Consider the following 14,779-nt stretch of genomic DNA (forward strand, 5'->3'; position numbering starts at 1 on the left):
AAATAGAACAGAAATATATTCCTTGTATATAAACCAAATTTAATTATCAAAAAAAACAATTGTTTTAAATTATAATAATAAACGTGACTGGGTCCCACAGTAATATTTTAGTACTATACACTAAAATAACAGGGTTCCAAAAAATAAGGGTATTTTTTGTGTAAAATAATAGCTTTTCCACACCTTGTTCATTCACAATTGTATTTTTTGTAAAAATATATAAAGGAAAATAATGCTTTTTAATAAGCTACCATGTATCTTTGTATATAAAATAAAAGTGCATATCAATGAAAATGATTAAATCTCATTATCCCTTGTGTTCATTTAGTGAAAAACTGAGGGGAAACATGCCTTCATTATTTTTAAATAGATTTGTATTCAATGCCTTTAAAATAGTGAGTCTACTTGGCCACAATAGCTGTTTGGATAAAATAATGGTCGCTCTGATCTTGTAAAAAAAAAAAAAAAAAAAAAAACAACAACTTTTGAGCAATTTCAGAGCAAAACCATAATTATCAAGATATCAACTATCATCAATAGGCTGAAAAATATTGATATATAATTTTTGTAGCCATTTCACCCAGCTCTAATCTTGCATATGGCAAAACCTACTGTAGCTCGATTATAACTGCACATGTAAACATACCGCTTCTAAAGTACATCCGTAACACGTAGAGCTTAGACCATAGATATTAAGATATATTTTATATTCCTTTAACATGGCAAAATAAAATGGTAGAATACATAACACAGATATTAGCAAAAATAAATGTTCAAATCTAGTGGTGCACAGATTGTATGACTGACCTCCTTTCTTGAGTTTGAACAGAGGAGTTCCTCCTTCCACTTTCCCACCATCAGGTACCAGCAGCTCCTCGATCACTCCTGCAGCGGGGGAGGGCACCTGCACCGACGTCTGCATGATGAACGACAAACTCATCACTGTACAGTGTACAGAATACACCCAGAACTCCCTACTACATGGATCAGATGGCATAAAATTGTTTGTAAACTCCAGGTCTTACCACCTTTGTAACCAGGGACGGATTAACCGCCGGGCCGATTGGGCCGTTGCCCAGGGGCCTCTAAACCAATCATTTTTTTATATTGAGATACCTATTATAAATGTCAGCCTTACGTGAAATACAATTTGTTTGGCTGAATGGGTGGAGGACAGCAGTGTGAACACAGACACTTGAATGCGCACACAGGGAATCTGGTCTCAGAGGTGATAATTCAAATACCTTATATACTGTACAAAGAGTGGCTTTTCAAGTCAAAATAGTGTATGTTTTAATTCCATATCAATGAACAGAAGCCTATTATTGGCCTACTTCTGTATTCACTATTTTTAATTGTTGGTCTATGTACTCATGTGTCAGACAGATGATTTTTAAGCTAGTTGTCAGCATCTCCACTCATAAACACTGTATTTTCATGATGTGCTGACTGCCCTACTGCCAGAGACGATAATCCAAAATTTCTACTGGTTGATTATGTCTATGTATATTGCCCACCCCTAATATTATATTTTTTTTATGATTATATACAGGTGCATCTCAATAAATTAGAATGTCGTGGAAAAGTTCATTTATTTCAGTAATTCAACTCAAATTGTGAAACTTGTGTATTAAATAAATTCAAATGCAAGTCTTTGGTTCTTTTAATTGTGACGATTTTGGCTCACATTTAACAAAAACCCACCAATTCACTATCTCAAAAAATTAGAATACATCATAAGACCAATAAAAAAAACATTTTTAGTGAATTGTTGGCCTTCTAGAAAGTATGTTCATTTACTGTATATGTACTCAATACTTGGTAGGGGCTCCTTTTGCTTTAATTACTGCCTCAATTCGGCATGGCATGGAGGTGATCAGTTTGTGGCACTGCTGAGGTGGTATGGAAGCCCAGGTTTCTTTGACAGTGGCCTTCAGCTCATCTGCATTTTTTGGTCTCTTGTTTCTCATTTTCCTCTTGACAATACCCCATAGATTCTCTATGGGGTTCAGGTCTGGTGAATTTGCTGGCCAGTCAAGCACACCAACACCATGGTCATTTAACCAACTTTTGGTGCTTTTGGCAGTGTGGGCAGGTGCCAAATCCTGCTGGAAAATGAAATCAGCATCTTTAAAAAGCTGGTCAGCAGAAGGAAGCATGAAGTGCTCCAACATTTCTTGGTAAACGGGTGCAGTGACTTTGGTTTTCAAAAAACACAATGGACCAACACCAGCAGATGACATTGCACCTTAAATCATCACAGACTGTGGAAACTTAACACTGGACTTCAAGCAACTTGGGCTATGAGCTTCTCCACCCTTCCTCCAGACTCCAGGACCTTGGTTTCCAAATGAAATACAAAACTTGCTCTCATCTGAAAAGAGGACTTTGGACCACTGGGCAACAGTCCAGTTCTTCTTCTCCTTAGCCCAGGTAAGACACCTCTGACGTTGTCTGTGGTTCAGGAGTGGCTTAACAAGAGGAATACGACAACTGTAGTGCCTGTGTGTGGTGGCTCTTGATGCCTTGACCCCAGCCTCAGTCCATTCCTTGTGGAGTTCACCCAAATTCTTGAATCGATTTTGCTTGACAATCATAAGGCTGCGGTTCTCTCGGTTGGTTGTGCATCTTTTTCTTCCACACTTTTTCCTTCCACTCAACTTTCTGTTAACATGCTTGGATACAGCACTCTGTGAACAACCAGCTTCTTTGGCAATGAATGTTTGTGGCTTACCCTCCTTGTGAAGGGTGTCAGTGATTGTCTTCTGGACAACTGTCAGATCAGCAGTCTTCCCCATGATTGTGTAGCCTAGTGAACCAAACTGAGAGACCATTTTGAAGGCTCAGGAAACCTTTGCAAGTGTTCTGAGTTGATTAGCTGATTGGCATGTCACCATATTCTAATTTTTTGAGATAGTGAATTGGTGGGTTTTTGTTAAATGTGAGCCAAAATCATCACAATTAAAAGAATCAAAGACTTAAACTACTTCAGTCTGTGTGCATTGAATTTATTTAATACACGAGTTTCACAATTTGAGTTGAATTACTGAAATAAATGAACTTTTCCACGACATTCTAATTTATTGAGATGCACCTGTATATATATATATATATATATATATATATATATATACACACACACACACACACACACACACACACACACACACACACACACACACACACACACACACACTATATTGCCAAAAGTATTCGCTCACCCATCCAAATAATTGAATTCAGGTGTTCCAATCACTTCCATGGCCACAGGTGTATAAAATGAAGCACCTAGGCATGCAGGTTACTTCTACAAACATTTGTGAAAGAATGGGCCGCTCTCAGGAGCTCAGTGAATTCCAGCGTGGTACTGTGATAGGATGCCACCTGTGCAACAAGTCCAGTCGTGAAATTTCCTCGCTACTAAATATTCCACAGTCAGCTGTCAGTGGTATTATAACAAAGTGGAAGCGATTGGAAATGACAACAAATGACAGAGCAGGGTCAGCGGATGCTGAGGCGCATAGTGCGCAGAGGTTGCCAACTTTCTGCAGAGTCAATCGCTACAGAACTCCAAAGTTCATGTGGCCTTCAGATTAGCTCAAGAACAGTGCGTAGAGAGCTTCATGGAATGGGTTTCCATGGCCGAGCAGCTGCATGCAAGCCATACATCACCAAGTGCAATGCAAAGCGTCGGATGCAGTGGTGTAAAGCACGCCGCCACTGGACTCTAGAGCAGTGGAGACGCGTTCTCTGGAGTGACGAATCACGCTTCTCCATCTGGCAATCTGATGGACGAGTCTGGGTTTGGCGGTTGCCAGGAGAACGGTACTTGTCTGACTGCATTGTGCCAACTGTGAAGTTTGGTGGAGGGGGATTATGGTGTGGGGTTGTTTTTCAGGAGCTGGGCTTGGCCCCTTAGTTCCAGTGAAAGGAACTCTGAATGCTTCAGCATACCAAGAGATTTTGGACAATTCCATGCTCCCAACTTTGTGGGAACAGTTTGGGGATGGCCCCTTCCTGTTCCAACATGACTGTGCACCAGTGCACAAAGCAAGGTCCATAAAGACATGGATGAGCGAGTTTGGTGTGGAAGAACTTGACTGGCCTGCACAGAGTCCTGACCTCAACCAGATAGAGCACCTTTGGAATGAATTAGAGTGAAGACTGCGAGCCAGGCCTTCTCGTCCAACATCAGTGTCTGACCTCACAAATGCGCTTCTGGAAGAATGGTCAAAAATTCCCATAAACACACTCCTAAACCTTGTGGAAAGCCTTCCCAGAAGAGTTGAAGCTGTTATAGCTGCAAAGGGTGGGCCGACGTCATATTAAACCCTATGGATTAAGAATGGGATGTCACTTAAATTCATATGCATCTAAAGGCAGATGAGCGAATACTTTTGGCAATATAGTGTATGTATGTATATATATATATATATATATATAGTGCTGTGAAAAAGTACTTGCCCCATCCTGATTTCTTCTGTTTTTGTGTATCTCATACTAAATTGTCTCAGAAATTCAAACAAAATCTAACATAAAACAAAGGCAATCTGAGGAAACACAAAATACAGTTTTTAAATGATAATGTTATGTATTGAAGTAAAAATGTTATCCAATACCAACTGGGCCTGTGTGAAAAGGTAGTTACTAAATCCCCAAATCTATGAAACTGCATTCATAATGGGGTTCATCTGGACTAGACACACCCAGGCCTGATTACTGCCAGACCTGTTCAATCAAATCAACAACTAAATACAACTTTTCAGCAGCATGAAGTTGGCTAAATGATCTCACCCAGTAGAACACTATGCCAAGGTTGAAATAAATTCCAGAAATGATGAGGAAAAAAGTGATTGAAATACATCAGTCTGGGAAGGGTTACAAAGCTATTTATAAGACTCTGGGACTCCAAAGAACCACAGTGAGAGCCATTATCTCCAAATGGAGAAAACATGGCACAGTAGTGAACCTTCCCAAAAGTGGCCTATCTTCCAAAATTCCTCCAAGAGCACAGCGACGACTCATCCAGGAAGTCACAAAAAAGCCAAGGACAGTATCCAAGGAACTGCAGGCCTCTCTCGCATCAATAAAGGTCACTGTTCATGACTCCACTATCAGAAAGACACTGGCCAAAAATGCCATCCATGGAAGAGTGGTGAGGCGAAAACCACTCCTAACCCTGAAAAACATTAAGACTCATCTGAATTTTGCCAAAACAAACCTTGATGATCCTCAAACCTTTTGGGAGAATGTTCTGTGGACTGCTGAGTTGAAAGTGGAACTGTTTGGAAGACAGGGGTCCCGTTACATCTGGCGTAAATCAAACACGGAATACCACAAAAAGAGCATCATACCTACAGTCAAGCATGGTGATTGTAGTGTGATGGTGTGGGGATGCTTTGCTGCTTCAGGGTGACCTGCAATAATTGAGGGAAACATGAATTCTGCTCTCTACCAGAAAATCCTAAAGGAGAATGTCTGGTAATCAGTCCGTAAATTGAAGCTCAAGCGCAACTATGCAGCAAGACAATGATCCAAAGCATAGGAGTAAAATTAAAGTTTTGGAGTGGCCTAGTCAAAGTCCTGACTTGAACCCAATTGAGATGCTGTGGCAGAACCTTAACGGTCAGTTCATGCTCAAACCCTCCAATGTGGCTGAACTAAAGCAGTTCTGCAAAGAAGAGTGGGATAACATTCCCCCACAGCGTTGTGAAAGACTGATCTCCAGTTATCAGAAGTGTTTGGTTGCAGCTGTTGCTGCTAAAGGTGACACAACCAGCTATTAAGTTTGAGGAGGCAGTTAGTTTTTCACATGGCTGATATAGGTGTTGGAGAACTATTTTGCTTCAATAAATATTTTATATATATATATATATATATATATATATATATATATATATATATATATATATATATTTGAAAACTGTATTTTGTGTTTATTCAGGTTGCCTTTGTTTTATGTTATATCTCGTAAATATTTAATAGGAAAAATACACAAAAATAGAAGAAATCAGGCTGAAATACTTTCACAGGACTGTATATATCACATATGATGATGTCCCCTTCTTGGTTTTCTTAATATCTCTTTAGTTTTCAGTTGCATTATGTGTATATGTTGTCAAACGTCTGGCAGGTAAAAACGAAAATTTACTAGACAATGGCGATTCTTTCTCAAACATGTCCATAGAGGGTTGCTAACTATTATTTAACTTTTTAAATAAAAGAGTGTTTAATTGCATCACAATTGCTTTTTGCAGTGGTATTAAAATTGGTATCAACAATCATGAATTTCACTGCTATTGTTAGTGACTTCTGAAATTGTGGTATCATGCTGACACTAACAACATCTATACAACTTCCTAGAACAAACACAGAGTTCAAACAGTTGTGTTCTGCTCTTACCTTATCAGTCTCAATTTCACACACAACCTCATCTTCAGAGACAGTGTCTCCAACAGCTGGACAGAGAGGTGAAACAGGGTGAACATGGTACAAACAGGACTGACATCTTTAAAGCTCAGCTGATAAAACACAGAAGCAGCATCTTACCTTTCTCCCACCTCACGTCTCCCTCTGTGACAGACTCTGCAAATGCCGGTGTGTTAACTGTGATAACTTCATTCCCTGAAATTACATCAGAAGATTGTCAAGATGATCACCGTTACCTTTGTTACTTTAAGATGAGAATGATTAAAGATGCTAAAGCCTAAACAGCTGTTTGACTATTGGGTCATATTTTCTAATAGCCTGCACTCTTTCAGAGGTGGAGCAAGTTATTAGATTACATTTTGATTACAAAGACAAGAGTTTGTATGGTATGAATATGTATGGTAATAAAAATACACAATTATACTAAATCACTAAAATATGATATGATATCAAAATTGTAGCAGCAGTAGTAAATAAAAAATAATAATCTAAGAAATAACAATAAAAAATGTATCGCACTCTTAAGCATGCTTAACTTAAATGTGTGTTTTTTTTAGTTCACTAGAACCAGTGCTCACACCTTCAACTAAGTGTGCAGCAATGCCTATTCTGGATTTTGTCAATCTTGTCTTAAACACATTTCTGTGAAGATAAAGTGCACAGGCTGATACATACTACGAGCTGCAGTTGTGTTGAAGTATCTGATTTGATAGACACTTGACTGGGTCTCACATCTCCTGAAAATCAAAAACAAATATTAAATATCATCACAATCCAATCCAATAAAATCTGTGTGTCTGTGGGTAACACCATTGCTCTGTTCCAGAAATTAGTGATCAAATGCATGAAAAGCATATATAAAAAGTTGATGAAAATTGATTACTTTTTCATAATTGTGTGTACAGAGTATTTTTATGTGCATTAGAGTATTGTGGCGTTAGCTTAGCAACATGCTGATGTCAAACTCTTGAAATGAACTGTTTATGTAGCACATTCCAAAACAGGTCAGAACGTAAGGAGCACACAAGGTTTTGGCACAGATCTTAAGACTTAGGAAGTGCTTTGACAGCTACATTCCTCCTCTGGGATCAATAGTGGGGTTTTTTCTTTCTGATTTTGTTGATACTTACGGACTGTTCTTGAAGGTGATACATTGACTAGCTGAAATACCTGGAGAAAAAATTACACAGAGGAACATCAAATCATGTTTGTTTGCTTTCAAGAGATAAAAGACTTTGTTAAAACTTATATCAACGTATGAACCTATATAACACTCCTTCTGTGTCTTACATTGCAGAGGCAATATCCCAAAAATTCAGTTACAGTAACCGTAAGACCCAACAGAGGCACAACTCACCTGATGTAGCCCCTCTTGCAAGACCACTGTTACCCTGAAAGAATAGGACATCAATTAGTCAGGATGCAGGATTAAAAAAAAATAAAAAAAGCACTTCCTAGTTTTTAGTGTTTTTTCACAGTTGGAGTGCCAATCAGAGTCCTGCACAGATCCGGTTTTGTTAACCCGCACCCGCCCCGCAGTAATTAACAGAACATCCTAACCGTTATCTGACAGCAGCACTAATTTAATTTCGTACCCAACCCGTTTAAAATAAAGACTGCGATCCCAACCGCACCCCCATTAAAATAAATCTACTACATCTGGTAGATAAAAGCTTTTATTTGCTCACTGTGAAGGTGGGGGAGTGGTCGAGCGCCGATTTGTGAATGGAGAGCGAGATCGGGAGATCAGAGCGGTAAGGAGTCACACCTGTGGGTGTTATCTCTAACAGCTGTTTGTGTTTTGCAGTGAGAGCAGAGAGGGATAAAAAAGGGGCGGTCCAGACCAAGAGGGGAGAGAGAGCGACAAACGAAGTTGGCTGTGTGTGTGTGCCTGTGCTGAAAAGCCATTAGTATGTGCATTACAGTAAAATAGTGTGCGAAATAAAAACTTACATGGATTGTTTAACCGGCACCCGCTTCCTCCTTGTCAAGAGAGTTAAGAACCTTGTCACACTCACAAAACACACAAGCAATCAAACTAACATTAGGTACTCTAAGTTGGAACATTTAAGAAAAATAGATGCGCAGCCTAACGTTGTGGTGTCAATTAACAGAACAAAGATGAGAAAGTGCATCTGTAGTGTAAACAATACAAAACTTTTGTCTACATCATGTGGACAATCTGCTCACACAGGCTATTTAGAACAAATGTGCATGAATCGCACCATAGGCTAAACAGACGCTTAGAGGTCTCCATAAATTAAAACACACTGGAGAGTTTTCTTTTCACGTGTTCTAGTTCTCTCGTAAAGATTCACGATGCACCACCGAATTTGATATCAGAGAGTTTATGGAGCGCTCCAGCGCAGCGCGGCTTTTGTATGCGTCATGTAGACCCTAGGCCTAATCACAGACAGATGTGACTTAATAAATTTGAAATGCATAGAAGGTGTAAATAAAATAAACAATGAACATTATTTGACATTTTAAAAAAATAGCTTTGGCTATTTGACCCGCAGTCCGCCCATGCCTATTGATTTTTGACCTGCACCCACAGGTTTTTTTTTTTTCACCCGTTACATCAGACATTAGCGGTTCACCCATCGGGTACCCGCCCATGTGCAGGACTCTGGTGCCAATAACTCCAGAAGTAGATAAAAGATATCTTAACTACTGCTCAACCGATGTGGGTTTTTTAAAGGCTGATGCTGATACCAATGTTTAGAGAGCAGGATGGCCGATACTTAGGTACTGTACACCTACTTATTAGTCGGACGTCAAAATCCTCTGCTGTGACCAATGTTCCTGTTATTATGCATAATCCAAAAGTTTATTTGAGATGTTGTGGAGAGAGTATTTGTCACAAGTCATTCTGCAGATTATGTCTGACACTGCTTTAATAAATAATTTAGTTGTAAAAAGTCTTATAAACTGTTGGATGCCGTACACTACATGTCACACCCCTGCAAAATTTCTAATCTAACAGCAGGGGTATTCATGCTCAGTGGCGGGTAATTTCACACATTTACCTACCACTGTCGACAAGAAATGCAGCTAGACACAAAGATGTGTGCTTGAGGAAAAACAACTGATTATATTTTGAACAGCAGACGAAAGAAATGCTACCATACTCTATCGTGTCTCACGGAAGAGGCGGAATGGTGAATTCTCACTTTTTTATCTGTCAGTCATCTGGGAGCAGTTTGTAAGAATAGTGTTGTTTATGTGAACGCTGTTCAGACTATCTCAGGATGTATATGCAAATAACATACCACGAAACTTGGACTACAGGTGAATTGTCATTTGTGTCATAATTCAATACAGCCCAAGACATGGTTCTTGAACAAGTTTACTCTTTAGCCTCCATTTGTATGTTGTACTTATTCATGCGATCAATAATACTTAATACTCAAACCAGCCCGTCTGGCACCAACAATCATGCCACGGTCGAAATCACTGAGATCTAAATTTGTTCCCCATTCTGATGGTTGATGTGAACATTTTGATCCATATCTGCATGATTTTATGCACTGCTGCCACACGATTGGCTGATTAGATAATCGCATGAATAAGTAGGTATACAGGTGTTCCTAATAAAGTTCGTACTGAGTGTACAGTGCTGTGAAGAAGTATTTGCCCCCATCCTGATTTCTTCTGTTTTTGTGTATCTCATACTAAATTCTCTCAAAAATTCAAAACAAAATCTAACATAAAACAAAGGCAATCTGAGTAAACACAAAATACAGTTTTTAAATGATAATGTTATTTATTGAAGGAAACGTCCCAAATTGCGTTTTAATAAGTTACATAGACCGACTGACAAAGTTGGGCTAGGCCTACCCAAGATTTTGTTTTATTATTATGCATTCGGTCTCAGACATTTGGCTCATTGGTCGCTTCCTCCTGAGAGAGCCCCACCCTGGTTTGGTATTGAACAGGAAGTTCTTGCCCCTATTTCGCCATTTCAAAGCCTATCAAACTAATTGGAGAAGTTACACCCCATTATCTCACATTTGCTCTCGGCATGGACAAAAGTGTCCAGAGTGTTTAATTCAGACATTTATGTAAATGTTGCCTCAAGCATATGGCTGAACCCTAAATTATGTATTAAGTCCCCTTTCTGCTGGTAAGAATAGATTGTGAGGGAGGTTAATACACTCGGTGACTTATATGAGAGTGGAGTGTTGAGATGTTTTGCAAATTTGGTTCAACACTTAGATTCCCAGATCTCAGTTCTATTGTATGTGATGTTTTGAGCACTCAAATTTTAATTTGTCCCAGACTCTGTAATTTGGATGATGGGGCAGTCATAAATTTGGGGTATAATAAAATAAAAAATTGGGTTCTGACCAGTCTCATGATTGGCAGGCAAGTTATTTTAAGGGGATGGAAGTCGGATGGAGCGCCCTCATTTTCAGAGTGGTGTGTGGAAATGGGGAGGTTGGCAGCTTTCAAGGAGGTGGCAAGTAGAAGGCTGGGGTTTTGGGACTTATTTGTTATGAAATGGGGCAATTATTTAGCATTTTTGGGGGACTCTCGGGGAGGGGATGTGGAGAGTGTAGTTTAGTTTATGTATGTTTATTATATTCTCTTTTTTGTTTTCTGTTTGATTTTTGTGTGTGTGTGTTATTATGTGGGACTACAGGGGTGATCGCTGGGGGTCAGGGTGGGGTTGGTGAATGGGGAGGGATATTAGTGGTGGTTGAATATGAAATGTTGATTCGTTGTATATGTATTGGGTTTTTCTTTGTTGTGTATTTATGAATCAATAAAACATTTTAATTGCAACATTCTCAAATAACATTTTTTTCTTCTGCAGTATAGCTGCTAAAGTAAATGTATGTTGTTTTAAAGGAGTTTTAGATATTTATATTAGAAAACAAGCCAAAACAAAAACATATTTTGTTGCAGTGTATAATGGGGTGAAGACTACCCTCCCTCACCTTTCTGTTCACTTCAATCCATCTAACTCTCAAAAAAACTCTCTCTTATTAATAAAGCTGCATATTGACAATTTTCTTCAAGATAAGAAATGCACAGTGACACATATATTATGATTCAATAAGTCACAAGTCATCACGTTATAATCTAGCTGCATTAAGCGTGCACGCTCGAGGGATGTGTGTCCCTGTGACAGAGTGTGCATCAGCGGGGTGTAGTTTCAATCTCTCCCCCTTAGATCGGGACATTCGCACAACTCATAGAAGAGGCGCTGACTGCACAGAGAAATGCCAGTTTCAGAGTTTGTAATTATTTACATGATCTGCTTCCGTATTATTTGAACTTTAATAAAGCTATAACACATTCAATATAACTGCACTAAAGATGTAACGCCAGGGTGTTTCCTTTAAAGACGCTTGACACACAAGTTTTGCTTCAGCAGAGCGGCAGCTCCATCTCCACTTATTCCACAATGAGAGTGCTTCTGTATTTACTTATTTGGTATTTTTGCTTTATAATTCCCTCATACTTTGTGATCTACATCACCTGAAGCTGTTTGGAAAGTTTAGAGTGCATCTGGACAGTGAGCAGTTTTCATCCTCTCATCAGTCAGGCGTCAGCTGCAGTGCTGCTTTCGTGTGGCATCATTAGAGTTGAATTTGATCTCATGTTACGTTAAATTAGATTAATAATAATACATTTTATTTATAAGCGCCTTTCAAGACTCTCAAGGACACTTTACATAATCAAGTTTACAATAAGAACATAAAAGATACAAATCTAAAATCACAAATAAAAATATGCATAATCATAAAAATGAATACATTCATAAATAAAGGTTATTTGTAGTAAGACAATTTAAAAAGGTGGGTTTTGAGGAGAGACCTGAAAGTGGAAAAATCAATTACAGATATCTGGTGATAAAGAGTTCCAGAGTCGTGGAGCAGCACTGCGAAAGGATCTGGACCCCATAGAAGTCAGACGAACTGAAGGTATCACAAGAGAGACAGAGAGAGGAGCAGGATCTAAGAGTACGGGTAGGAGAATATATGAAGAAGATCTAGAAGATAGGAAGGTGCTAAGTTATGAAGAGCCTTAAAAGTCAGTAACAGAATATTGTATTCGATACGAAATTTAACAGGAAGCCAGTGAAGATGCTGAAGAATAGGAGTTATATGAACAGAGTTAGAAGTTTGTGAAATAATCTGTGCAGCTGAGTTTTGTACCAGCTGTAATTAATACTGACGTTTTTGTGGTAAACCAAATAGAAGGGAATTGCAATAATCCAAACGGGGCATGTTCAGAGCATGTACGAGAGTGACAGTGCTGTGAGTTGAAAGAGATGGACGAAGACAATTTATGGTGTGCAAGTGGAAGTAAGCACTCCGGGTAATATTATTTACATGTGCTTCAAAAGAAAGAGTGCTAACCAGACTCTTAACTTTCAAACAGGGAAGGACAGTGGAATTGTCAATGGTCAGAGCAAAACTTTTTGAATTGACAAGATTTTGCTTAGTACCTACAAGAAGTACCTCAGTTTTATTACTATTGAGTTTGAGGAAATGACAAGAAAACCATGATTGTATTTCAAGTAAACAGTTATGAAGGGAAAATGGTGGAAGAGAAGAATTTGGCTAGGTGGACATATAGAGCTGGGTGTCATCTGCATAGCAGTGAAAGTGGATTCCAAATTTCCTAAAAATATAACCGAGAGGTAGAAGATAGATTATAAATAATAAAGGGCCTCGGGGGCCTTGGTAGCTCAGTGGTAAAAGACGCTGGCTATCACCCCTGGAGTTCGCTAGTTTGAATCCCAGGGCGTGCTGAGTGACTCCAGCCAGGCCTCCTAAGCAACCAAATTGCCCCGGTTCGTTCGTTCTCGGTGGGGCATGTGGTGAGTTGGGCGTGGATGCCACAGTGGATGGTGTGAAGCCTCCACACACGCTATATCTCCGTGGTAACCCGCTCAACAAGCCACGTGATAAGATGTACGGGTTGATGGTCTCAGATGCGGAGGCAACTGGGATTCATCCTCCGCCACCCGGACTGAGGCGAATCACTACGTGACCACGATGACTTAAAAAATGCACTGGGAATTGGGCATTCCAAATTGGGTGAAAAAGGGGAAAAAAATCCAAAAAATAAATACAAATAATAAAGGGCCTAAGACTGATCCCTGTGGAACACCAGTAGAAACTGGAGAGCACTGTGAACAAAGTGCGACCAGAGAGATAAGATTTAAACCAAGCGAGAGAAGTGCCTGTAATACCAATGGATAATATCTCTAATAGAATATTGTGTGAGATAGTGTCAAAAGCTGCGCTTAAATCAAGAAGAATGAGTATAGACAGAAGTCCTGCATCAGCTGAAATAAACAGATCATTAGTGATTTTGACCAAAGCAGATTCAGTGCTATGATGTGGGCGGAAACCTGATTGGAACTGTTCATAAAGGATATTAGCTTGAAGATGTGTGAACCTGAGAAGCAACTATCCTTTCTAAAAAAATTTTAAAGAAATGGTAAATTGGATATAGGTCGGTAATTATCAAGTATTTGAGGATCTACATTTGAGGATTAAACGACTATTCGACAATGTAAATTTTTGTCAGCAATTTTGTTATTGTCGACGTTGTCGTTAACGTCGACTAACCTGGCCTGTTTCGTCAAAATACAGACTGAAAAAGCCCTCAGCACGTGCAGTGTTATTATATAGAGGTGACAGCTTGATTGACACATGTCACATGACCTCACAGATCTCTAGTGTTTATTTAAAGTCTGTTCACGAAGAACAAATGATATAACTCCTGTACAGCTCATGTGAATGTGTGTAATGTGCAGTAGCACTGAGTACAGTGTGTGTGTCCAGGTATTTCCTACGTTGTGGGTACTAAATGTCCCCACAAGGATAGTAAAACCCGAAATTTTTGACGTTGTGTGGACAATCAGTCGGTCCCCATAAGGAAAACAGCTTATAAATCATACTAAACTGTTTTATTGAAAATGTAAAAATGCAGAAAGTTTTCTGTGAGGGTTAGGGGATAGAATATAAAGTTTGTACAGTATAAAAACCAGTATGTCTATGGAGAGTCCTCATAAAACATGAAAACCACCCAACACGTGTGTGTGCGTGTGCGTGTGTGCGCGTGTGCGTGTGTGTGTGTGTGTGTGTCCTGCTGCCCTTGGGCCTGCGCGCGGCCTACCGCTCTAATCATCATTAACGGCATTATTATGTTTATTCCGTCATTCAGCGGGACACAGACACGTTAAGCACACACATACCTGTCGCAGGGCGGTGATGGAGCGGCCGAGGCTGCGGGTGAGACAGCGGGAGTGAGTGAACATGTCTTCGGTGAGCACCGCTCGCACAACTGCAGCTCTCACAGCACAAGCGGAAGCGCTGCTGCTGCA

General features: G+C 39.5%; 1 protein-coding gene across 2 annotated transcripts in view; it reads right to left on the reverse strand.

The window, feature by feature from the left end:
• LOC127410965 (dihydrolipoyllysine-residue succinyltransferase component of 2-oxoglutarate dehydrogenase complex, mitochondrial-like) overlaps positions 1 to 14,779 on the reverse strand; it is a 46,266-nt gene extending 31,487 nt beyond the window's left edge. The window contains exons 1-7 of one of the 2 annotated variants that reach the window (XM_051646257.1): positions 14,651 to 14,779; positions 7,787 to 7,820; positions 7,560 to 7,599; positions 7,105 to 7,166; positions 6,550 to 6,624; positions 6,403 to 6,458; positions 808 to 916 (exon numbers count right to left, since the gene is read on the reverse strand). In XM_051646257.1, coding sequence (XP_051502217.1) covers positions 808 to 916; positions 6,403 to 6,458; positions 6,550 to 6,624; positions 7,105 to 7,166; positions 7,560 to 7,599; positions 7,787 to 7,820; positions 14,651 to 14,713 — 439 coding nt within the window. In that variant the 5' untranslated portion in view covers positions 14,714 to 14,779. The remainder of the gene's footprint in view (positions 1 to 807; positions 917 to 6,402; positions 6,459 to 6,549; positions 6,625 to 7,104; positions 7,167 to 7,559; positions 7,600 to 7,786; positions 7,821 to 14,650) is intronic. The other variant, XM_051646258.1, reaches the window with a different exon arrangement.

The sequence above is a fragment of the Myxocyprinus asiaticus genome, chromosome 20 (assembly GCF_019703515.2).
Source record: "Myxocyprinus asiaticus isolate MX2 ecotype Aquarium Trade chromosome 20, UBuf_Myxa_2, whole genome shotgun sequence".
NCBI lineage: Eukaryota > Metazoa > Chordata > Actinopteri > Cypriniformes > Catostomidae > Myxocyprinus > Myxocyprinus asiaticus.